This window comes from Ambystoma mexicanum, chromosome 7q (genome assembly GCF_040938575.1).
Source record: "Ambystoma mexicanum isolate Mex_15411 chromosome 7q, UKY_AmexF1_1, whole genome shotgun sequence".
In the NCBI taxonomy this organism is placed as follows: domain Eukaryota; kingdom Metazoa; phylum Chordata; class Amphibia; order Caudata; family Ambystomatidae; genus Ambystoma; species Ambystoma mexicanum.
Window position 1 is genome coordinate 8,929,605 of NC_090941.1, and position 26,674 is coordinate 8,956,278.

A 26,674-nucleotide genomic window follows, 5' to 3' on the forward strand; every position below is an offset into this window, starting at 1 on the left:
CTGCACCTCAGGTGTGTGCTGCGCACTTCAATACAGCGTTGGCCGATGGGAGTTTTAGTGCGCCTATGAGCCTGTCCAATCGCACATGCTGCACTGGTGTGCTGTCTGCATGTAAAAAGCCACGCCTCTTCCACTGTGACAGTCCTGCATGTACTGTTGATGTCACATGCGCTTCACGTGTCAAAATCAGCATTATCAATTCTGCTGCCTGTGCCGAGAAATGTGATGGCAATCTCACACTTGTCACTACCTCAAATCAGTCAATTAGTGTCGCTTTTATTTCTGCTGTCCCACTCTGTTGTTCACCCGTGCTCTGGTCTTTCGACAAGGACATGTCAATGAAGAGGATTATCCTCCTCCTAGGGCATTTTCTTGAACCTGTGGTATCTCATCATAGTATTTAGTATACTTAATGCAGTCATTCATGTAATACCCCTCCTTCACTGGGTCTGTTATTAATGTAGCCAGATCTATCACTTGACACCTGACAATTTTAATCGATGGGTTGGATATAATTACCTCAAACTCAGAGGGCCTCAGTGTAGTCAATGGGCTTTTGGGCTTTTCAAGGATGGCAAATAGAGCATGCTCAACATATAATGTGACTGTGCATCCCGTGGTTATGCTGGAAGAATGCTCAATCGCAAAGGCTGCTACCGCCAATGCTTGTTCGCATATGTAATTACTTCTCATTACTGCATCTAAGATTCCACTGTAAAATGGTAATGGTTTGTGTCTCATTGTCGTCTTTCGTGAGAGACTTGCTGTCATCACTACCCCTTTCGAATGGGAAAATAGAAAGAATTCTGCATTGTAGTCACGGGTCCCTAACACTGGGCTGTGCTTATTGATATTCCTAATTCTTTGAAAGCATTTATAATTTCACCTGTCCAGGCTATGTCACTGTTAGACTTCTGTCCTTCTGAGCCCTTTTAAAAGTGGTCTGACATACATGCTGTAGTTGAAGACCCATGCCCTGCAGCAGTAATTGCAAATGTCCCAACATTGCTGTAATTCTCACACCGTCTGTGATTTTCATGATTGTTTCTGCTCTTTCAGGTGACACTTTTTTCCTTCTTGGGATATTAGCTGGCCTATTTATAATACTTCTTCCTGACAGTATTGCATGTTCTCTTTGCTGACCTTGCAACCTTTTCTGCCAACACTGTCATCAACTGTATTGAGTCTCTCTTACACCCTTATTATCTCTCACTGCACACCAAAATGTCGTACACATAATGTATCACTGTACTGTAAAACTGTACATTTCACAGGTTCATCTGAAGTACTCATTTAAAGACAGAGGGGGACTTGCAGTACCCCAGGGGCAAACAAGTATGTTTTAGCTTGATCCCGCGATAGGTAAACAAGGTCAAATCTTGGGACTCTTCATGGAATGGGATTGAAAAATAAGCATTCTTTAAATCAATTACTGTAAAATATTAACTTTGGATGGAGCATTACATATATTATGACTGGGTTTGAGACCAATGGGAACTCAGCCTCAACTACATTGTTCAGGGCGCATAAATCTTGAATAAATCTCCATGACCCCCATTGCCTTTTTCATTAGGTACACAGCCGTGTTACATGGGGATTCCGATGGCACTCAAATCTCTTGTCCCATTAGGGCAGCAATGGTGTCATAAATGCTTTCAATTGCTTCTTTTGACTTTGGATATTGTGTTACCCGCTGTAAAATTGCTCCCTGCTTCAATTCAATTTTTACTGCACCCACTTCTTTCAATAAACCAACGTTGTATGGACTGCTGGTCCACAATATGCTTGGTACATGTGCCAAATCTTCCTGGAGAAAGGATGGTGTCTTTTTTACCAGTGACATTCTCTGGGGTATTTCTGTTTTACATGTTTAGCTGATACGTAAGACTTATATTAAACTTCACTTTGTCATCTGAGATATCGTCTGTAAACAAGTCTTCATCTGTTAGGTCCATCAATCTAGATCATTCGTCAAGAGCTATCACTCTTCTCCAGTTTATTCCATCTTTATCAACTCCATGCAGAATTACTCTGTCTTCCCTCAACATTGCTGCTTCTAGTTCTATGGTAATCACCTGCAGTTCCTCTTCGTCCATGAGAACTTCTGGTCTGTATAAAACATCTGTAGGTAGTCATAATAGTCTGTTCTGTATTCTCGGAAGCCATGCTAGTGATACGTGTAACCCATAAATACATACTTCTGGGTCTAATGGTACACCTTTTTGTACTTCCTGATGATAGAGTGCTGTCATGAATTCTTGTGCATTTACACGATGAATCCCTGGGGAGGAACATATTATTCCCTGGTCAGTTATTGATACCATTAGCATCTACCGCGAAGAAACAAAACGGAAGAAATCGTGAAGGGAGAACAAGAATTCAACAAGACCCCTTCAAAAGCATCACAAATAAGGTTGCAAGACTATAAGAAGCTCATCTCACCGAAGGGATGTTTATGAGTGGCGAGATTAAGTACCATCTTAGGCGTCCCAACTTGACTATCTGAAAGTGGCAACACTGCCGAAACTGAGTGTGCCTCTTCTTCGCATATACAAACAGTTGGACAGAATATGTCGCAATCGCGCCCATATGGGGCTTGCTGATTGGGTCGAAAGAAGCAATAATGGGTCCTGAAGAATATGATACACGCAAGACATCATTGGAACCGGTCGACCAGATATACAGATGTCACCTCATTTAGAGTGACACAAGTGGACTTATGCACTTTTAGACAAAAATTGTTTGAATCAATGTCACAGAATCTATGTTTTCTTTTATAGAGTTGTCATGTATTCCCGCACAGGAGAATGGTTCATGCACCTGTAAAAAAAGAGCCGAGTATAGAGTGCATGTTGTGCTGAGAATTTGTGCAACACTTATACTTTTACAAAATGTTTTAGAAATTACTCCTGGATGAACCAGACACACCTCACAGAGGGCAATTAAATTGTCAGAGAGTTTGACGCCGAGTCCCACATGACCTGTCTGTTTCATCCAAGGGTGCAGCCGGGAAATGGTTTTCCCGTAACTGCTTTGGTTTTATTTGTTTGGGCTAATGACCCATAGCTGTATGAAATTTGTATGTATAAAATCTATTGTGGAAGTTCATTGTGAAAAGGTTTTTCATTGTTTTCGACATAGGGCAAGAATAGTCCCCATGCATTCCCTGCCGGTAGCCGGCGCATTAGTGCTTTTGAGGGTCAGAAACATCATGCAGGGTTAGCATAGTGTACTCTCTGTAGGGAAAGAGTTAGGGTCACATTAACTGCAGAATATAATAAATAGCTCCGGGGAAGCTTTTTGTTCCTTACTGTTTTGTGTGTTATAGTGTTTTTCTGATAACAGAAAGGACCCATACCCGCTGTTTGAGGTAATGTGTATTTGAGTACAATCCCTGTGTGTTAGTTGTTTCAGTTATTGATACCATCATGTTCAGTTTGCTCATCAAATCTCTCCCCAATATGTTAATTGGTGTCTTGCGGGAATATAATAATGGCATGGAAAGGTCATTTTCCCCTATGGTGATAGGTACGTTGTCAATAAAAGGCTATGTACTTGTCACCCCAGAACAAGCGATCATAGCAATGCCTGATATTGGGAATTTTCCTTCACTAACACAAGATCGAGTTGCCCCTGTATCTACTAAAAAGGAAAACGTATTGCCACCCCAGTCCTCAGTTCCTTTTGTGGGTCTGGTGTAACAGATAGGATGGAACACATCAAGTCTAACTGTGAGCTGTTCTATTGTGGTTTTCTGCCAGTCCCATGCCAGTAAAAGGATTAGCTACCACTACTGTCACACCTCCTACCTTAGGTGAAGGTGCCTGTGTCAATGTGTTCCTGTTTCATGGTGGCGCAGCATTCTGTTATACTAGTGTCTGTGTCAATGCAGGTGCTTGCTGTATCTGTTCTGGTATCTGCTATGGCTGTATTGGTACATACTGCACTTGTATTGGTGCTTGTTGCATGTGGGATGGCATTCCTTGCTGTGCAATGCTGTGTGTGATCTTGGGCATAAAACTCCAGTGGCTCTGTGCTGTACGGGGGTAGGTACAATGCCTCCTCTCTTGGGTCAGCCTCTTGCCAATTCTGACGCATCCCTCTCGTGCTTCTGCATACACGTGAAATGTGATGCATCTTCCCGCATTTCCAACATTGCTGTGTCTGTCCCTCGAATCTGGGTTGGCCCCCATTAAACCCTTCTCCTTGTGGAACTTGAAATCCAAACCCTCTGCCCCTATGTGTGCCGCTTCACCCTCATGGGAAATAATTATTCTCTCCTCCCTTGTGAAATTCCTGTTAGCATCTGGCTATGCCTGTTGCACCCCTTGTGGGTTAAAATCGTCCCCTAGGCTGGCCAATACTGCCCATTCGGATTTTGACAATTTCTTCTGCATTAGCTTTGCTTCCTCCATCTTACTGTCCTCCTCTTTCTTTCTGTCCTTCTCTTGTTTTAATGGTGAACAATAGTTCACTTCCATTCCTAGAATCTTTTTCAATTGCCTTTCCACTGCCTCAGGAAGCCCTTGGCATAAAATATGATAAATTATCACTATATTATTTCCCCTTGGTTCTCTCATTTCTAGCTACCATTTTTCCTGAATATACAACGTCGGACCTACGTCTAGTCTCATTTTGTGCAACATAATAGTGCTCATGTTTGGTGATTCTGGGCATTGAACCCTAAGTGCCCTCCACACGTTAGTTTGACAATTATTAAATGGTGCTCCGTCATGATCATTGTTTTGTGCAATCAATCCAGGATAGCCCGCCTGTGTCCAAATGTCATCTGACCTCTCTTCCAATATGGCAGCAAGCATGCTTTTTATATCATCTTCTGCTAAGCGTCATCCCACTTGTAATCCTTTCTAATTCATAAATCCATTTAGCTGCCCCTGAGGTAAGTGTTGGAAGTTTGAAAACCAAATTATTCTTGTCCATTTGTGGCAATGGTATATATTGCGGCAGCCCTCTCCCTGTCTCTAACAAAGGGAATTGTGTAAACCCAGTGCTCTGTCTGAGCGCAGCTGCATCCTTCATCTTTGTCACTATGTCTGTCATACTAATCCTCTTCCACCCTGGTAAACCTTTCAGCCTATTTACATATGGTGTTTTATTCTCTAAACTGCTTGATCGCTTCATCAGATGTTTAGGATTTTGACCGGGCTCTGGCCTCCTCGCTGGTTCTTCCAGATCTAACCATGTTATCTCTTTTCCTAGCCTCATACTTGTAGAAGGGGCATGTGCGGCTTCCTCCTCTCCACTTTCCTCTCTCTTCATTTTCAAACATAGTATCATCACTTTCATCCCCTTCATCATCTTCCTTGTCCTGAAAGTCTAGTTTCCCAATGGGACTCGATCTATACGTTCCACTCATCGCTTACTCCACTAGATTCCTTCCTCCACCTTGTAGAGACACTTTTCTACTCCCCATCATGTTGATCGTATCATTCTATTTGCTCCTGTACAGGTTACTAACCCTCCTTCATATGGCCCCTTCTTCGCTTTAATCTGGAGGAGCATGCTTGTCAAGAATTTCATCCACTTCCCTGCAGCGACTTCCTAGCTCCTTTCTCTTTTTCTCTGTTCCCATCTCTGGCCATCTCCTTGTCTGGGAGTGTACGTCCCCTAATAATATCATCAACTTTTCATCTTCGTCTTTCTCTGCTTTTTTCTATTTCTTGTTGCCTTTCTCTGTCCCTCTCTTCCTCCTTACGTCTTTCTCTTTGCCATTCCGCATCTCTCCGTCTCTCCCTTTCATTTTCTTCTTCTCTTTATCTCTGTCTCACATTTCTTTTCATTCTCCTTTTCCTCTTCATGCCTTTTTTTTCTCTCTCTTGCTTCTCTTTCTCTCTGTTTCCTTTTCTTTTCGTCTTCCTTCTCTTGTCTTTCTCTAACTTCCCTTTCTCTCCATTTAAAATCATCAATGTTTTCACCATCTGGCTTGAACATTATCGGTCTTTCTACCCATTCATTCGGCATAATTGCTGTCTCATCGTTATCACCCTTTCTATTGCTCATTCTCCAGATCTTCTCCTTAGCTTCTGTCAATGTTAACGGTAACTCGCACTGCTCGCCATATTCCATGCGTGTGGACACTGGTCTTTGTTCATTTGTTTTCTCTCTATTCATAATTTCTTGACCGCTATACACGGGGGGCAGATATGTGGGGTCAGTGTATTTTGCCACTGCTTTTGATTCTCACAATGGGTATAATCCCTGCGCTTCATGGGAAGTATCGCTACTATGGGGAGGATGAGAAGGAGCAGTGGGCGGTGTGTCTTCCCTGTTATGCGGATTAAGGACCCATTCTTTCCCAGGCGGTTCCTCCCTCTCCTCTGCATACACATTCCACAATTCCAAAATGGCTAGTCAATTCTGCAACTTTTTTCCCTTGTACGCAGCTTGTAAATAAGTTGTCATGTGTTGCAGCACTGTTTTCTAATGCGAGCCTTCCTACGGTCAAGTCATAAACATTTTGCCCCTAGTGTCTTTCACCCATTGAGTGTGATATCTCATAATGTTGTCCTTATAACGAGGCAATGCTTTGGACAAGTGAATAATGATTGTCCCCCATTATAATACATCACAGTTTACCTTACTAATATTCTTACCTAATGTCTATTACAGTTACTTCTTCCCCCTCTCTTTACCTCTCTTCTCACACCCTTCCCCAACAATAGTTATTTCTGTGTGTCTCTCTCTGAGACCTCACCTCCCTCGTCACCCAATACTCCCGAATTTCACCACATACGCCGTTCACACACCGAGCAGCACTACTTCAATGCTCCTGCACCAGACCATCCTCTTCAGATCCACACCACAACCTCTCGTCTACAACAATATACACACAAATTTCACCTTTTACACAACCTAAACTGCCCTATAACACAATGCTGGCACCAGCAATCACTACACAAATGAATAGACTATGGTTGATTTACCAACTAGTGGTGAGGTAATATTCTCTTATTATTACACCCTGCAAGGGAGGTTTACTAAGCAGTCTTTTCTGCCCTTGGCAGAAGCTATCACATCACCACCTCGCAACGAGGTGTACTGCAAAGTCTTCCCTAACCTTCTCAGAGGCTATCTCATTTTAATTTCATCACATTTCCCCTAATATGTAGAATTCCCCCATTTTGCCAGGCTGATGCTATACTTACTTTCTGTGGAACAGCTGAGGGTTTTTGGTATTGAGTTTCCCCCAATCGCCAGTCGCCCTCTGCCCCAAGGGCATCCTGCGAGTATCGCACAGGGATTTTCTCTAAGGGGGCTAATGTCAACCGCTTGCTGTTCACGAGTGATACTGCTCTCCACAGGTCACCTCATAGTTCTTGGGGCCATGGCGTGAAACCCTCGACAATCCGACTATGCCTAGCCAACCATCATCTCTGCTACCATCTGTAATTATGGCCTGGAAAACCACAGAATTATGCAGTAGGTATTATGCAGAAAAACTCAGATTCAATGACGGAAATAGACAAAGTGAAAGGCACAACCTGGCTGCATTAAGATCCAAAATAAAGCAGATCCAGCATACCACATTATCAGACAGACCTTCATCATCAATGACGTCATACTACAATGTTAGGGATTGGTTGAGGGAATTTACTATATAGGCATTATATTTGGGTTAAACCTCTAATTGGTTAATCACAATCTGATGGCTGCTCCCGAGACCACGTCTAAATTGATAATAGTGAATACATGTCATCACTAAAATATATAATTGGTTGGCACAACACGCACTGGGCGACCTAACATTGAGGCCTTGATTGGTTGGCATTCTACTCACCAACCTTGGACAACTGACAGTTCATCAAGACATGAGCCAGACAGGAGTAGAGGGAATAGGTCAGTGAATTGCTTTCCTTTCAATTAAAAAAGATAATATGCCCTATTCCTAGGCCATGACCTAGAGCAACTTCTTTATAGTTAACCTTGTATGGCGCCTCCTGTCTGGGAATATGTGTGAGGAGTGAGGCAGGTGTCCTATCTTTGCCCGCAGCTAATGAATAGACATTGTTTTTCAATCATGGGTCACGTGATGAGACAGCGTTTGAAATTATTTCACCCTGCATTGCAAATTTAGCTAATATAAGTGCGAGTGTTATTGGTTTCTCTACCACTGGGGACTTGCTTGATCAGTTCCCTCTAAAGTCTTGGGCTTATAATTATCCTGTACCTGGTTTACAAAAAAAATGAATTTTGAGAATATATGGCTTATGCCTTGGGAATTAGTATTGTGTGTTCTCTTTAAGCTATCCCGACCCTCATTCATTTCTCAGTAGCATTGGCTCGGTCTGCATAGCTACTGTCTGAGCCCTGCGTGCATCTGTATTTCAGTGAATACAGCATTTTGAGTTCTTGGGAAGCATTGAGACATTCTGTTTACTTGACGTGTATACTGTTTTCTATTTTGGGAATAGATGGCTGCCCATTACTGTTGTGTTTCTTTGTTAGTGAGCCATATATATGTGTGTCGTTCATGTTGCATTCCGCTTATACATTGCTTATGCTAGTATTCGTCATGTCTACATGGATGCAGTCGATATTCTTAGTGTATAGATGCATATTTGACCTAATGTTCATGTTTCTTCATGGTGAATGCATATTTGCTTCGCTCCTATTGCATGCACATGTCTGGTTTCACTGTGAGTTTGCTTATTTTCGCCATCTTTAGTTAAATAATATTTGTATTCTTCTGTACCTGTCTGGGATATGGGTGTCTTAATGAGAAACGTTTCTTCCCTGTATGATATTGGGGCAGGGGCAGTAGCTATGGATGATGTTCATTTGCCTCTCAACGCTTTGTTTTGGGTCTTCTACTGGAAGCTGTCTGGAGCCAATTCCTGTATAACATGGAATTGTCCTAGATGGTTCATTCAAGAGCACAAGGGTGTGCATTCATTTTTCTTTATATGCTTTTTTATATTTAATGTTTCCAGATTACCAGCATTGTTAACAACAAAAATATATAATCACACTTTATTTATGATTCAACTTGTTTTATATGTAAGTACAGAGCGATGGTAAATCAGTCCACATCCTCTTATTTTTCTATTTTCTTGAAGTTATTAAAAAAAAGATTTGTTTTTTCATTATGTCCAAACCATTAACAGACTGTAAAACATGTCACATCTAATGTTCTTACACCTACTCATATATTCCAAACTTCATATATGTTAGCATGCACTCATTTCTATATGTTTCAATCCATAAAGCTTGAATTGATATACATACAATTAGTTCATATACAAATACAAGAGAGGGTTCCTTAACCTGACATTACATAAAGGAAAAATAAAAATGTGATTAGCTGTATATAATATACACATTTCCCATTCTGAAAGTCTAAAGGGTTTTTGAAAAATTGTAGTTAAACATCTATTATTCCAGTGTTCACTTCAGGCATTTGTTTTACAAAATCTGGTGGAAATATACTCCTAAGGGACCGCTGATAAGTGGGAGGAAATGTACTCCTCACAGACCCCTGATAAGTGGGAACTAGGAGGCTTTGTGTTGGTCGACGTCACTGATTATTAGCAAGGAGTTCCGGGCAGGCCTTCTTATTTGTGAATCCTGACCCTTCTTTGGACGTTTAGGCAGATTGCAATTTTAGTCATTTTAGTCTGCCTTCATCTGGACCTGATTGGTTGGATCCCTAATGGGGAACACCAAATTGCTTAATTACTAAGAGGTATAACTGCTGGGTAAAATGTTGTAGCCAATTATGCACATATACAGACTGCTACAAGAGCAGAAGATGGGCTGGTAAGGTGGCCAACCTAGACTGACCTTGTAAATTGTAAAATTTCTTCACCTGAGGGCTGCTTGTGAGTGCTATCATGGGGTACAGTCGCACCACTCAAGAGGAACTTCATGTTAGGGATCTGATGTAAGAAAACAGAAAGTAACAGTGAAGCATTCACCCTGTTGTTACAGTGCATTGGGACACATTGAATTTGTATATCAGGGCAGTAAGTGCACCACCTGGATGGGCGTTCTGTCTTGGAATCATTGTCCTAACTTCTATTTCCTGTTAAATTCGTTGTCCAGGCTCACACTCTCTATTAGTTGGAATGAACTAGGGGGCGGAGAGATATGACGAAAATAGTAAAGTTACAATGGTGGTATTAAGGAACCATAATTCTTGCTTGTTTAATATATACAACGTTGTGTTGGCGAGAGTGACACAGGATTGGGGGTCTCATTACCTGTGTGGTTCCCTGCGCTCTGAATCGTAGTTGAGAAATTGGTATTAGGCGCCTGCTTTCAATGTTTGCAGCGTAATCGTGACGAGAGCCAGCACTGGAGGGAGAATAGGAGAAGTGCGGTCTCAGAGCATTTCTTCTGCAGGACTGTTGTGATAGGGCTAAAGATACAGTGATGTCATATGCCTGTATAATATTGGGGTGGGGAAGGGACAGTAGCTATGGATGACATATTCATTTGCCTCTGAATGTATTGTTTTGGGTCTTCTTATGGAAGCTGTCTGGAACCGATTCCTGTGCACCGCCACCCACTGAAACAAATCCCGGCACTGAAAGTGACCTATGAACCCGTGACCCCAGGGCTTTCTTTGACCTGACCAAGCGGAGAAGATTGTGTTCTCAATGGATTTTGGAACGCCTTCACTGGTCTCTTCAAGAATTAGAGTTGGGGGGTAAGTTAATATACCTGTTTCTGTCTCCCCCTGTTCTCTGTAGAGTTACATTAGGGGTACAGGCTTGACCCTAACTCACTCTGACCTGTGGTGGTGCAACCTGGGCTAAGGTCCTTCCCTAGGCACATCAGAGTGTGGTGGATTGGGTTGAGTACTTACCTGAACTTTACTGAACTTTTATCTAACTTTGAGAACTTCCTATAACTACCTCTGTTGCCCACTGCATCCTTTTCTATATACACTTACCTGAAGAAGTTAAACTTTAGAACTAGTGACTTTTTGACACAAGGCCACAAACCACCTTATGACTGGACTTATTAAGATTGAGGGAAGCTGCTCTTACGTTGATTTTGAAAAAGTTTGGCTTATTTTTCTTTACATCTCACTACTCACCTTTATTGCACTAGGTAATTGATTCACATATACACTTCACCATTAGGAGAATAGAATTACATAAGTTTCATAAGGTGTTGTGTGATAATAGTTATAAATTAGTTATCCTGGGGACAGAGATAAAATACACCCCCTCATATAACTATCTAGGGGTTGAGGTCGACGTCATGGGTGAATACACTAACTGCATACGAACGCGTACCACCAGAGCTGCACAACTAACAGCGTTAATTCACAGCTTTGCTATAAAAAAACTGCGGCTATACTCTGTGGGGTGTGCGCCAGCTTTACCTTCAGATCTTGGTTCCTATGGTCATATATGGCCTGGAGGCATTATTGCATATTAACCTGATCTGGCTCCAAGTTATAGAAGGTAAATTTTGGAGGCGGATACTGGGTCTTCCCCAATGCATTCCAATGGCCATATTAAGACTGGAACTAGGGCTAACTTCCCTTAAAGCTACAGTACTCAAAAGAAGAGCTGAGATTCATCATAAGATGACTAACCAATCTACGAATCCTCTCTTAAACTTACTAAATCAAGAAATCTCCAAGGAAACAACTTCTTACCATCTAAAAACAAGCATGGAAAAGTTGCATAAAGAGATAGGTTGGTTCCCTGTATCTAAGGATATACATATCACAACTAAGAAGGCCCTATCTAAACGTATAGACTTACGGGACTGGCTCGAAAATTATGACCATTTAAGTAAACTTACAAAGTACAAATTTGTGCAGTACAGACTTTACATCTACCTGAAACCACAGTTGTACCTAAACCTGAGTCCCTCTAGTAGGCTTAGACGCTTCCTTCTCTTGCTGCGCCTGGATTGTCTTCCGGTATTAGCCAATAAGTGGGTAGAGAAACATATATTACCACACGAAAGATACTGTAGAATGTGCAAGAACTCTTCCATCAACGAAACAGCTATGCATCTTTTAACAGCCTGTCCTATAATGTTCGAAATATACGAACAATGTTATGGGAAGGTGGTCTATAATCCTGCCCACATAGAAGAGCCATGGTTTTGGCATCATAGTTTAAATTCAACGTCTATAAAAACTCAAACAGCGATGTACAGCATATGGCTGAATATCGAGAAATCTTTGGCGATAAGCATTTAGTCCTATAACAGTTAAATTACGCTAATGCGAATAGGACTAGGCAGACCTAAAGTATATATCACAAGTCCTAAAAGACTGCTTCCTTTTATTAGGTCTATGAATTTTTTGACTTTTAATCTAATGAAATTAGCTGAAAGTATATACAGCTCTTTAGACCAGGAAAGGGGAGACACTGATTAGTGTAAGTTCTAAATAATATGACTACACGATGACAAATTAACTAGATACATCATTGATAATTTGAACATAAGAACAACTTGTCTAGAACTAGAAACATATGTCTCCCCTTGTCCCGTTTGATTTTGGCTTGTTTATTTTTGTCTATTCAATATTGTTTGATTTTATCTTATTGATGTTATATATCTGTATTTTATTCTTTAATATACATATGTGTAAAGTTTATATTCTAAACTGTATCACATTATTATTAAAAAAAAAAAAAAAGATAATAGTTATCCATGATTTGTATATGCTCAGTGTGTAACTAAAGGTCTCATTAATAACTGTACAATTACAGTCTAACTTGATTTGCCGGTATTGCTCTGTGTGGACTCTTAGCCCTAGACAACTCTAACACTTTTCCTGAGACTAAGCCTTGACTGCTCAGCTACCTTACCTTCATTTAGTTTTGGCTAACCTCTTAGTGTCTTCCCTGTTTACCGTAAATAGGGTGGTCCCCCAAAAATCCATCAGCTGGGCTGATTTATGAAAATCCATCTTAACACAGCATTTAGCTTTAAGGTGATGTGCGGAATTGTAACAATACAGGAAATTCACAAAGAGCAACATAGTGTGGACTGATCAGTTTCTCCATAAGAAAGGGCAAAAAGATAAGGGCAGTAAAGCAGAAGGCTTTACTGACCTAGAAAAAGTCAGGACCAGAGTCTAAATAAAGCACAAATAAAGAGTGCCCCATAGAAGTCTAAGGGAGGAAAGCAGCAAAAAGAAAATCTTTCCTAACACACATCATTGGCCGGGGAACGTTTCTGGACGTGGCAAGATTAGTGGGCTGGAGAATTTTTTTTGAAGACCCACCTCAATCATGTAATAAAATGCTAACAGTGTTGTTGTGCCACTAATAGAAAGGAAAACTGCCAATACTTTTCATCCTACTTGTGGAAGTGCCTGTTCATGTTGTTTTTTGTTCACCTTCCGTTTTTTTAAATGTCAAAACTACAAAAAATGTTTTTAAAATACAACAACGTATATGTTAACCTTTGACATAGCTAACTTGGTTTAATGTTTTAGGTGTTGAAGAATAAATATAGTATTTGGGGGTAAAAATGTTAGGAGCACGTGCCCATCTGTACTTCAGGAATCAGGAAGCGTTTTGGGTATCAATGGATGGTGGTTGGGGTCTTTCATAGACTTGACGGTGGCTGAGGTCTTTCATAGACTCGCTATCCTCTTTTAGATAAGCAGCAACATTTTATTATTTTATTAATGTGATACAGTTTTATACAGAATGTAAAAAACTTTACACATAAATTACATTAAACACTTACATTATAGGAATAAATTCAAATATACAGTTAAAAATCATTATAGACACTGTAAAATTCATCACAAATCAATCGTTCGTTCAAGGCAAAGAAGAAACATTTGGACAGATCAGATCCGTAATAAAGTTTTAGATAAATATTGTAAGACTATTTGCTAGAGGTAGAACCCCTTATGCATATGGATGGCCACCCTTGTGCTTGCTTTCAGATATATAGTGGCCTCGCGCCACACCTGGAAAAGTGCTAAGTGCAGTTTAGGATTTAGGGAATTGGTACATTGGTTCCAAAAATCTGGATGTGTGATTTGATCATTATCATGGACAAATTCCTTCAAATATTTCCTATGTCTCGTTTTTAGCCTACTACATTTTGTTAGTACGTGGCATGCCGTCTCCGGCATAGATGTAGACTCACATATTCTGCAGTACCTAGCTGCGGTAGTCAGGCCCATTGATGCCCCACGAGCCGACAGAACTGGTAAATAATTGAAGCGTAAGAGTAGTATAAAGCGCCTCAGTTGGTCCGACGGGCATAGGTTTAAATAAAGCTGAGGCTTCATGTAGGTATAAAGTATAAATATGATGAAGCCATAGCTTTTCAGACGTCCCAGATGTGTGAAATTACTCTGCCAGTCCCATAGATTTAGGCGGTTTCGCATGCTAACAATCAGGTGTTCATTTTCCCTACCCCACTCCGGGGACCAACTGATTTCTTCGATCAGAGTATTAATCTGGGTTTCAAGTTTTATCTGTCTACCCGCAGAAGTATCCTCTTTAATGGTCCTGAGGAGGTTGGTTGTAGGTCTGTTGTTGAACCTAATGTAGAATTCCAACCTTTTCCTCAAAACCATAGCCTTAAGAGAAAGGGTGCCCAGCTCTAGCCTAATCATAGCCATGGGAATGCATTGGGGGAGACCAAGAACTTTTCTCCAGAACTTCCCCTCCACAAGTTGTAGCCAACCAAGGTCCATGGTGATCAGAGACTCTAAACCATATATGACCATAGGGACCAGGCATTGCAGATAGAGCTGGCGGGCTGCCCAAATAGAAAAACCACATTGCTCATATGTAAATCTATGAATTAATGCTGAAAGTTGCGCAGCCTTTAATCTGCGTTCCTGAATACACATATGGTAGTTTCCTTTGTGGTCGAACTCTACCCCTAGATATTTACATGAAAGTGTGTATTCAATTTCGATTGGGCCCACCATCATACGAGGCCTAGCAACCTTTCCTGCTGTATACAGCATTAATTTGGTTTTGCTGTGGTTAATAGTGAGTTCGTTGGATTCTGCATATTTCCATAACTGATTGGTTGACCTGAGTATTCCACTAAAAGTGTGATCTAGTATCACCAGGTCATCTGCATAAGCCAGTATGGGACAATGGTAAGAACCTATCTTAGGGGGGCAGTTGTTTATCCCCAAGAAGCAGTTAGGCACATCAGATACAAATAGATTATATAAAATGGGGGCCGTCACACATCCCTGTTTTACCCCTCGCTTCAAAGAGATAGGTTTAGTCACTGTCCCCTGATTATCCAGCCTGACTTGTACGGTGTTATTGGTATGTAGCAGCTCAAGGTAATATAATAAAGATGCGGGGCAACCAAAATTCTTTAATTTTTCCCATAAGAGGGATCGATTAACTGAGTCAAAGGCGGCCCTAAAATCTACATAAAGTGCAAATAGTGGAGGATTAGTGCGTGTTAGAGCCTTATTGCTTAGGGTATTCATGATAAAAAGATTATGTGATGTGGAGTGGCCAGACCTAAAACCACATTGAAATTGATCCAGGATGCCTGCCTCCTCAGTCCATTTTTGTAGTTCATTAAGAATGAGAGGAGCAAACATCTTCCCGGTACAGTCAAGCATAGATAGTAATCGGTAATTCTCAGGGTCATTCCTGCTACCCTTTTTGAAGACAGGTATGATGATGGCCTCTTGCCAAGATGTTGGTATGCGTCCATCAGACATAATTTTGTCAAACAGAATTTTTAGCAGATTGGCCCAGAACAATGAGTTGTTTCTCATCACTACATTCGATAAACCATTAGGGCCTGGAGCTCGTGAGGAATTTAATTCCTTAATTCTGCATTGTAGGTCCTTAATGGTAACACTAAAAGGAGGGGTGGGAGGATTAGGAGAGGTGGGAGAGCAGAGCTTATTACTAATCCCTGCATTTCGTTTTTCCAGATGAGATATCCATTTGTCACTATATATGGGGTTCACCATGTTGGTGATCTTCTTGCCTTTTACATCTCCTAAAATTGACCATATTTTGCGGGAGTTCTTACTACATAGAGTTTTAACTGTAGATTGCCATCTCTCCAATTTCCTGTGTGCAACATTTTGCTTGGCAAGGGAAATACTCTAAATCGGGACAATATATTAACAAACAGAACAACCACTAATAAGAAAAAAAATCTGATTTTGATCAGATAACTCAAGATTTAAATCAACTCCACTCTTGCTGATGTCGGGGCTCAGGGGCAAGTAATCTGACACCCATCTACTGGGTATCAACATCAGGGACCTTCTCATATTGACTGACTCATAGCAGCTGTTTTACTGCATTATTTGCTGCATTTTTTAGGGGGAGTGTGAGGTTAGTGTATATTTCTAATTCGCGTTGGGAGTTGGGGAAGGGTTGAGCAGGGGCTGGGGGCTTGACCTAAGCAAAAATATTTTGAAAAATGGAGGGAAACGGGTCTACGATGAGTTGGCCACCTATGAGTTGCCCCAGATCCTCTCATACAACTGTCTCACTGGCACAGTAAGGTTGGGCCAACTATCTGACACCCTTCCACTTGGGTTAACAGAGTCCCTCCAAAACACCTACTTTACGCCTGCTGTGAAGTGGGGCCAACTATAACATCCATCCACTACGTATTATCATCAGGGCCCTTTTTACACACCTGCTTTGCTTTTGCAGTTAAGTGACCTATTCATAACCCTCTCAAACTCTCCTCTTCACGGGCCTGGGGTATTTCAGCAGTCTGAAACACTGAAATGTACCTTGTGTCAGCCGTCCTCCCGCCGGATGGGTTAAGATCTCAGTAACTTGCTGCCACAGCCCTTCTGAACCACATGTGGCACTGTTATTGCAGGGTGTGCATGACCTGTCCCACCCCCAGCACCCCAACACATTCATCCCACCCGCCCTGACCATTATAGACCACCAGTTAGGGTGAGGAAGCTGTTCCTTCAGAGACTTGGAAGGACACTGGGAAACAGCCTCACCATCATAATCTGGATTCATCTTCCTTTCTTACCCACCTTGTGCAAAGGGTGAGCGAAGTGTATGTTCCCCGAGGTAGCGCTCGTATTATTTGATGCCTGCAGAGGTAACGGGGTTTTACAGGGAGAATGAATCAGAAAATACTTTAAAATATATTTGGTTATAATTTTAATGTGCATTATTACTTTGAAGTAATTGATGCTAAATTCTATATGAATGTTTTACAGTGGTTTGTATGGGTTTTCCTGCTTTGTTCAGCCTGATAATGTGTGATGTTGTTAAAATATTTATGATACTTGTGATTCTGTTTTATACCAGTAGGGAAAGTTTTTAAGTGAATGTTTGCAATGCCATGCTAAATACGTATTATGTATCTTTCTAATTTGATGGAATCGTTATTCCGTTGTATTTTTTGTGTGCTTTTATTGCTGCCGTCAAAATAATCTAAAAAAAAACAGCAAGCTTTACTTCGCCTCCCCAACCCAAACCCAGGGAAGTTGATCCCTATATCAGAACCATAGTGAACAAGGACAGTGACCACATTGCCTGACACTGTATGAGAGTATGTATGCCTAGTGACTGTGGAAACAAGGCTAGCTGTTGGAGTGATACAGAAAAGCTGTTGGTGTGCCAGTGAGTCTGCCCTGCGGCAACATTGTAGTATGCCTTGTTGGGATTGTATGAATTATGCTTTGCAAACAGTTCGATCATGTCAAAGTGCGCAGCTCATGCTTGAATGCTGGTTCATCAAAAAACTCTTATTTGGCGTGTGTCATGGACGTCATTTAGGGGTCGACTGCGACTCCTGAGGTCTCCCACGCTGGCCCCATGGTCTCCCTTGCCCCTAGCAGGGCTCGCGGGCTGTGGCCAGCAGCATGTGGCTCTTTCTTTCTGGAGTGGCTGGTTTTCTGATAGCTATAGTGGTAAGAAAGCTCAGTGCGTTGAACGCTCGCTGCTGCAATGTGTGTGTGTGATCTGCATATTGCAGGTACGACTTCTGGCAAGAACAACTCAGCCTTTCATCCTGCTGAGGTTGATAAATGAGTGCTAACACAGGTTGGGTGATATTGAATGCATATTTTTTCTATACAAGCGCTTAAGCGTAAGTGCTATATTATAACACATCATTATCGTTTGGCCTTGGAAGTCTGCTTGCATTCACAGTAATTTGGTAATATGGCCCTATACACACTTATATTAACGATGCATATGGTGATCCATTCTTGTATGAAACGTATATCACTTTACAGTGATGTTGCAACCATATTTTTTGTATTTTACTTAGAAACAATGCTATGTGATGCCACTTCCTGTTTTCTCAAAGGGGTGAAAGGTCGTCTTCCATCCCTTCCTTCCTGTGATGTCACTTCGGGTTGGGGGCAAGGTCAAGGGTCGTGTGATGTCACTTACGCTACCCCTGGCATTTTGGTGAAAGGACGTCCCTGGCGTGTGTGCCTTTCAGTCTCCTTTTCTCACACAAATTTGAAAATGAATATGTATACACTATATTTGTGTATTACTGTAGAGTACAATGTTTACAAGTGTGTGCTCCCTTATACCGGGTTTTTACTTTGTGAATGAGGTCATGTAAGTTTGCTCATAAAGATGTACCCTCCATGTTTGTGGAATGCAGTAATGTACCATTTTTACATGTGTGCATTTTTCCTTATTCATCAGGCATGCAGAGTCCAAACGTGTTCATAATATGCCCATCGTAATGTGCATATGTGCGTCTTTCGGACTGCCAACACGAATAAGTCCTTCTCCATTACAAGCAGTCAATTTGGGCGCATTTATCACGCTATATACAAGCTAATAGAGGGAGGACGTGGATGCGAGGATATCATTTATTATGCAACTGTTGAAATAGTGTTACTTGCTTGTAATAAAAAGATTTATAAAGAAAAAAAATAAGAAAATGTACCCAAGGATACTCTAGCTGGAACAGCTCTTCTGTCGATCCAGAATGAAACCCAAGAAAGCATAACCATTAGGATAGACGGGAAGTAGGACTGCAACACAAAGAAGAATATATGTCTTCTGAGGATGAAATTGATGAAGAGTCTGTTGTACCAACCTGTTTAAAATTAAGAAAAGAGAGAGAAAGGGTTACAATGCGCAACAAGGCAATCCGTCATCAATTTGGTGACCATGACCATTCCATTCTGTGTAAGAAATAGAAAAAGAGGCAGTGATTTGCCTATAAATTCAGCACTGTGCAAAAGTTCTGTCCTTTCCTTACTTTAGCACATTTTAATTTGTAGTGCTTTCCCTCCAGAAATAGAAAAATAACTTGTTCACACCAGATCTGGAGCGTGCTACTAAATGTTTTTCAGTCAATTAATGTTGAAAATGTATTCATAACGTGGAGGATTGTTAAAGCACTAGCCTGCCATTAGAAATAAACATAGCTTTTTTAGTTTTCATTTTTTGCAAAAACGCACGTAATGTTGATCACAATCTTAAAAATGACTCTCTTATAAAAGGGTGTAAATAAAAGTGATTTTATGCCCTATGTAGCATCTCATATCTAAAACATGCACATCCAAGCTTCATTCCTTCATGATTGAGGATGAAACATGCATCACAGAGAGAAAATTCAATGTACATGGACATAAATCTCCTGTTGAACGATTATTAAGAATTCAAAAAACATTCAAATAAATAAAATTTATTTGATTTTTAAACTTTTTATAAACTGAGCTGATCTAGGGAGTGGTGAATTCTGGCACAATGGTTCCACATTTTCTAAGAGGTATTGGTTTCCAGTACATCAGAGGCAGCGTTTTGTTGGGGTGGTCAGGAAGGGTTCCCATGATTATGAGAGGTTTGTGTTGCGTGCACCGTATTGATGACTGGCTGGCGGCAAACTGGGTGCGATTTTGCAATGTCATATGTATCAAGCGTAGTTAATTATGGATGGAATAAGTTACTTTTAGTGTTACTGTTTGTCTAGAATTAATACATATTAGAGTTGCACATGCGTAGAAAAATACAATGTTAAAACCAGAATTGTAACATGAACACAATCTACATACGAAACACCTGGAAACTGGGAGAAAAAGAATGTTTCAATGCAAATGCAGAGGGGAGCCTGCCCTGAATTCCTGTTGTAAAGAAGGAGTAATATTTATAAGACATTCACACATCGGTGAACATATAAAAGAAGGTTAATACGGAGTTTATATAAATCTGCATGCAGTGGGGTTTTGTGAGTTTATTTGGACTTTTCAGTTAGCATTTATGTGAGGCATTTTAGGTAGCTGGGAGATTCTGGTTTTTCAGGCTTTGGGGTTGATGCAGGAAGAATGAGTCATCCAGTAGAAGGTCAGCCTGCGAACAGGACAAAGGCTTATGGTTTAACAGTTCCACAATGAATATATGTAATCTTGCTCATTGCATTAAAGTCGGGTAGAAGGGATTGACCATTTGTTTGGGCTGGCAATAAAAATGGGGCTGGAGGCCAGGGTGTCCAGTGTTCAATTGTTTTCACAGGCTGAAACTAGAGGCTGTACTTGTTAGAGTAGTAGTCACATAAATTAGAATGTCTTAAGAGGAGTCTGGGTGGATGAGATCGTAATCAGTAGTTTAAAGAGAACCTGTTTGTTCAACCCTTCCTCATATTGCTAAAATATCAGAGCGGACCATGTGCAATCACATTTAAGGTTAAAAGTCTCTAGGCCAGTTGTTATTTACTAAGTAATGAATTATTCTATATGTGAATGCTTCATTGTACCATGATGTCATGACCTGCCACCGACCAATCCCCATCAAAGGCGGACTTCAAACACAATAAAAATATGGTTGTAAAGATTGTCGATGACCAATGAGAAAGAATGAATTTGGAAACTTCTTTCTAAATGTTTTCTCCAATCGTGTTTGAGGGGTGTGTGGTAATAAAGTATCTGAGAGTGTTTTAACTGTTGCTAAAATGTATCTATTGATGTAGTTTGTTGAGACTTGGTTTAGTTTGGGCCGATAGTACCATCTAACTGCTCCCTGGATTTTTGTACAATAAACCTTGCTTTATGTCCAACATGTGCACTTGTTCCACAGGTGGTGGACCCGGTTTGGGCTGAGATAATTAGGGGTCTGCCCCAACAAAACTGGTGACAATGAAGGGACCCCAGGCTTGCAAGACATTGGTGGTCTTATGTCCATACCACTCGCTGCTGCACCTCACCTCAGCGAACAGTCTTCCGTGCACAGAAATAAAAGAGAGGTCACCAGATGCCATATTGGTTAAAGGTCAGTCTATTCCCCAGTGGCCTGGTGCCATGGTCCAGCTGTGCAGGGTGACTTGATGGAGCACCACATCGGAGAGCTTCGGCTCAAGAGAGCGTACCTTTGGAGGTAAAGCAAGGAGGGGAAAGAAGGTTGTTTTCTTTCCATTTAAGGGGTTTTTGTAAGGGTGGAATTTGAATATGGGGGTTCGGAATTAGTGGGGGTTGCGGGGACTGAAAAAGTGAAAGTTTTGACAGATTGATTAAAGTGTTCTGTGCTGTAAGTCCCTTGTATATATTTTTTATTACCAAGTATGTTATTTTAGAGGTGTGAGGTGGTATCCTACATGGCACACCCACTGTGGGGGTTGTCTTGATACCTTTTATTTTGATTGTCTGGTTGGCTGGAGCCCTCACCTAAAGGTGCTGTGGCATCTTATAGTAAGTCCAACAGCAGATACCTTTCTGAAGTATACCCTTGGCAGTCTTTATGGTGTATCGGCTGTGCAGGCGGAGCCCTAGCCTCGATTTTCTTGGTTAGTCGAAGTAGTGAAGGGGAAACTTCCTGTAGTCAGGGAAAGATGTTTTCTTTAGTAGAGAAGGCCATACTAGTGAAAGAAGAGAGAGGGAAATTAGAGCAGCAGTGCTGCAATGTAAAGCATTGCACCCCTCCTATGCTTGAGTGGTGGGGATAGCTCAAAGATATTGGCTGGTGGAGTGTTTTTAGTTAAGATGCTGTGTTTTGTGCATGAATGAGGAGTAGAAATGAGGTAAATAGATGAGTAAGGTAATTGCGGTATAAATGAGTACTATGAGTGAGTGTGGAGAACGAAAAAGGAATTGGGTATGAGTAAAAAGGGAATTCTTTGGGTGAACATTTTTGTGCCGTGGGTTCATCTCGGTATCAGGTTTTTGTCAAACTATTTTTTGATAACTTGGATTAGAGTATGGGGACTCCGTTGAATCATTTGTGGCAAGTGTTACCCATCTATAAGGCAACCATTTTCAAGTATCATAGTGAGTGGTTGCGGGAAAGTAAGGGTAAAATGATACATTCTTAGCTTGTCGAGGGAGCCTATGATTCAGGAATACTGGAGAATTTACATACCTTCTTGACTATGAAGCATAAGGGCTTGGAATTGGAAAAGCTGTTAAACATCTTAGAACTGTATGAATTTTTAACAAGGCAGGAAGGGCCATAGTGTTATAATTGTGGAAAAGGGGCTGAAAAAGGAGGGTGCAGGAGTTCTTCTGCACTGCCCCCATATGGATGCTCTCCTTTATAGCCTGCAGAAGGGTATACAGACCCTGAGCTTGTGCCTCTGTTTTCCGCAGCGGCTACTCTAGTGGCTACAAGACAGAAACAGGTAGCGCTTCTGTCAGCTGCGGTTCCTAGAAATTGGTATCACAAAGGGAGTGAAAAAAAAACTCCTTCAATGGTTAGGTGCTGCAGAGAGGTTATGAATGGAGAGCAGGAAGGGAGTAATGCCTCTGACTGCTAGATTAGCAGATAGAGTAAGGATGGTGGAACGAGAAGGGAGGATGCTACTGGCAGCTAGAAGTGTGGATAGAGGATCAAGAACAATGGCGAATTCCGAGGTTAGCCCTTTTTCTTCTAGGATAGGGGATAGGCTCCAGGAAGTAGTAGAGACACACAAAAAGTGAAGAAAGCTTTGAGGCTAGCAGAGGAAGAGATGGTGCTGCTACAATGACAGAGAGATGAAGAGAGGGAAAAGAAGGAAAGATGTAGAAGAAGGAAGGTGGAGGCATGGGCAGGTTCTTGTGAGGCTTGATAAATCCGTTATCAGAAGGGTGAGGTGGACATGGAGGACGGGAATACTGCCACAGGTACAGGGGTTGAGCAGAGGGGACGGGAGATGGTACTCTATGGAAGTTCTGATTATACTTTCATGCCTACAGAAGGGTCAAGGGAGGCGAAAGCTAGAGTGGAGATGAAGAGGAAGATGACTGGGATGTCAAGCAAGGTGTGTAATCACCCTACCTCTCGCTCCAGTAGCAGTGATGGGTAATACACCATGGAATCATAGGACATGCCAGGGTACTTGTCAGGGTACTTGCATGGCCATAGTAAGTAATAGGGGAGAGATGGGGAAAGCTCCAGCTAAATCAGGTGTTACTCATGGAAGGGCATATTATGTCCCCTGGTGACACATGGACCAGAATAACCTGATGAAGACACTCCCTTCACTCACTACAGGAGTGGGGAAGTGTATTTATGCATTGGAGAAACACACTGCTGGTGTCATGTTGGCCTTAGGGGATATGAAGACCTATCTGTGGTTCTGATTGGGGAGTGGTCAGAGGTGCTTTGAAAAAAAGTGGGATATCCAGGAATTCAATTAGATATGAATCCCCATGATGGAGCAGCGTTTAATAATTATAAGGCACAGGTTTGGGGGCAACGGCGAGTTATGTATCCGGATACACCGGATATAAATTCAATATTAATGAAAACAATGGACTTGGAGGATGAACCTGCCGCACCCATCCAGTTGATACAGGAGAAAGGTGGGATCAAAGTGTGGCAATCCTCCAGCATGATTTAGAGATTTGGGTTGGAATGGAGGGCAAGAGTTGTCCAGAGATTCAAGCACATATTGTGATTTTTTGCAAGAGAAGACAAGAAAAAGAGAGGGAGAGTGCAGAGCAAGCACCAAAAGTAAGGGCTAAGCTCATTCAAAAGAAGTTGGCAAAGATTTGTTTAGAAGGGGCAGCAATTACGAATTTGATGGCGGGACAGGTGGGGCAATCGGGACATCAGACACATAGTGAACCGGGTATGACACTGGGGTGGATGGACTGGTATGTTCCTGGTCCAAGGCTGATGAGAGTGTCTCCAAGGGGCAAGGGAGGATTTGCGCAAGGGAGCAGGTCATTTCTTCATCTCAGACGAATGGGTCCTTGTTTTAATGTGAAGCAGTTATGGAGGATTCTATGGGATTCAGTGTTGGTCATGTGGAAGATTGGGACACATGTCACAAGATTGTCGTGATCGGCCACAGTACTTTAATATGGGAGCTCAGCAGATGCAAGCCCTGACCCAGCCAGGTGCTCCAGGCTCTGTGCAATTGCAGAATCTATGGGTTGAACCAAACCCAGCAACTGGGACTGCACAGACCTTTGGGATCCCACCAACCATTCCAGCAAAAGCATTGGTGCAGACATGGGACGGTTACTCATTATACAGGAGCAAGTGTGTTTGGAGGAAATCCTTTTACTCTCCCTGATGCTAATATATACCAGGACAGCCCATAGGGGTCTCTGATGTGTCCAGTCCTGTCAGTTACCAATGATCTGGAAGAGGAACTACAGATAGGTGTACAGGTAGGTGACCGTAATGTTCTCATTCATGGCCAACACAGGGGCTACGGAATCTTGCATTAAGGAAGGTGAGTTCCCCTTGTCAGGCAAAACTATGGATACACAACTATTCTCTGGGGCTATCCTGTCAGTTTCTTATACTGAAGATCTTTTTAGGTACTGAAAATGTATCAGCCCCTTTGTTGCACTGTAAGGACATCCCAGCAAATCTTTTGGGAAGGGACCTCCTAAGCAAGCTACAGATGTCGATTGCTTTCACAGAGGAGGGTATAGTATGCTCGGCCCCAGGGTTATCAAGTAATGGAAGTAGTGCGTTTGCAAGCCTATTGTAGCGATAGCGTGGGTAGAGGGGTTTCCTTACATACAGCATTGTTTCTTTATGGGGTGATGGTTTAGTTGAGTTTTTTTCCCAGGGATCAGAAATCAGACTTGGTGGGTACCGATTGAGTTTTTATTTTGGCCTGATGTGCCGTAGGAGGTAACACAAGGCATTATTGTTACGATTCTCTAGAGGCTGTAGTGATCAAGAAGAGCAGGGTGGTTCTTTTAGGCACCGATGAAGAAGGTGGAGAGTGGCGCACAGTTTTATGCATCGATCCAAATTTGTCACTGATGAGCAATTGTTTGAAGAAACCAAAGATACATTCCAGATGGTCTTTGAAATTGGGGTGCCTTGCCAGATAGCGACAGATCAAAGGGAAGTACCACAGACCATGCTCATCGTAAAATATACGTCACCATTTTGGAAGGAGGATTTGAGAAAAGTGCCAGACCATTTGTGGACCAACAATCCTCATGATGTAAGGCTGCTAAAGAGTGTTGCAGCAGTGAGGTTAAAATTGAAACCTGGTACGATATTACTGCAGGTTAAGCAGTTATCCCATGCCAGGGATGCAGACGAAGGGATTTATAAGACGATTATGGTGCTGTTAATGCAAGGCATAATACAACCTTGTGTGTCCCCATGCAATACGGCTATGTACCCTGTGAAGAAAGCAAAAGGGTCCAGTTGGAGGGAGGTCCAGGATTTACGCCCCCTCAATAATATTGTTGAGGTGGAATTTCCAGTAGTACCGAATCCTGCCACCAGTCTCTGTAACAATCGACCAACTTCATGGGGTTTGATTTAAGAAATGCATTTTTCTCTGTTCCCTTACACCCCGATTCTCAGTACCTCACTGCGTTTACATATCCTGGTCAGAGATTCGAGCACACAAGGGTTACTGTAAATCTCTGAGTGTCTTTCACAGGGTGGTTCACATGGATTTGGGGAATTTGCATGTATCCAGTACCATAATTCAGCACGTGGATGATCTATTAGTCTGTAGCATTTCAGAAGAGCAGCATTGAGGAGACTCAATTATGCTCCTTGCCCTGCTCACGGAGAAGGGGAACAAAGTGGACAAAGAAAAATTGCAATGCTGCCAGACAGAGGTAGTATATTTGGGGGCAAGTAATATTGCCAGCAGGAAGAAAGGTAATGCCAGAGAGAGCCACTGCAGTTAAGAATACCCCTCAGTCAGTTACGGTGAAACAGATCCAACAGATTTTGGGGCTCTGTAGCTATTGTACATTGTGGATCTTCAATTACACTAGTTATGTGAGGCTCTGACTGCAAGGGCTCAATGACATGCAGAGGCTGAAAAGTCTCATAAGGTGGTCTGAGGAAATGGGGATTTGCTTTCAGGAACTCAAGGGCGCGATCAGTAATGCTCCGGTCTTGGCGACCCTGAATTACAAGAAGCCATTTTACCTTTTTTCACAATCAAATGGGCAGGTGATGACAGCTGTCCTGACCCAGCAGATATCCTTAGGCCACAAACCTTTAGGGTATTACAGCGGACCTCTCGTCCCAGTGATGCAGGGACAGTTCCCTTGTGAGCAAGCTATAGCAGCAGCAGCTTTTGCGATTCCAAAGTCTACAACCATCACTTGGGGTTGTCTGGCGACATTGTACATGCAGCAGGCAGTTTTTCCAATTTTAGAAAAGTCCACATTAATGACTAATGTCAAATACATCGATTCATCCTGTGTGATGTCACCTAGTCAATCCTGCAACATTTGTAGCTGAGTCAGTGCAGCATTGTTCACATTGTTCACGATTGTGCTATATATGTATGAGGGAGAAGAGGAAGAGAGGGTGAGGAGATTTTGTCAGTCAGTGGAGTCAGTGCAGCATTG

General features: G+C 41.9%; 1 protein-coding gene across 3 annotated transcripts in view; it reads right to left on the minus strand.

Annotated features, from left to right (window-relative positions):
• GABRR3 (gamma-aminobutyric acid type A receptor subunit rho3) overlaps positions 1 to 26,674 on the minus strand; it is a 2,040,413-nt gene that overhangs the window by 1,113,811 nt on the left and 899,928 nt on the right. For all 3 annotated transcript variants that reach the window (XM_069639257.1, XM_069639256.1, XM_069639260.1), the window contains exon 7: positions 18,853 to 19,005. In XM_069639257.1, coding sequence (XP_069495358.1) covers positions 18,853 to 19,005 — 153 coding nt within the window. The remainder of the gene's footprint in view (positions 1 to 18,852; positions 19,006 to 26,674) is intronic.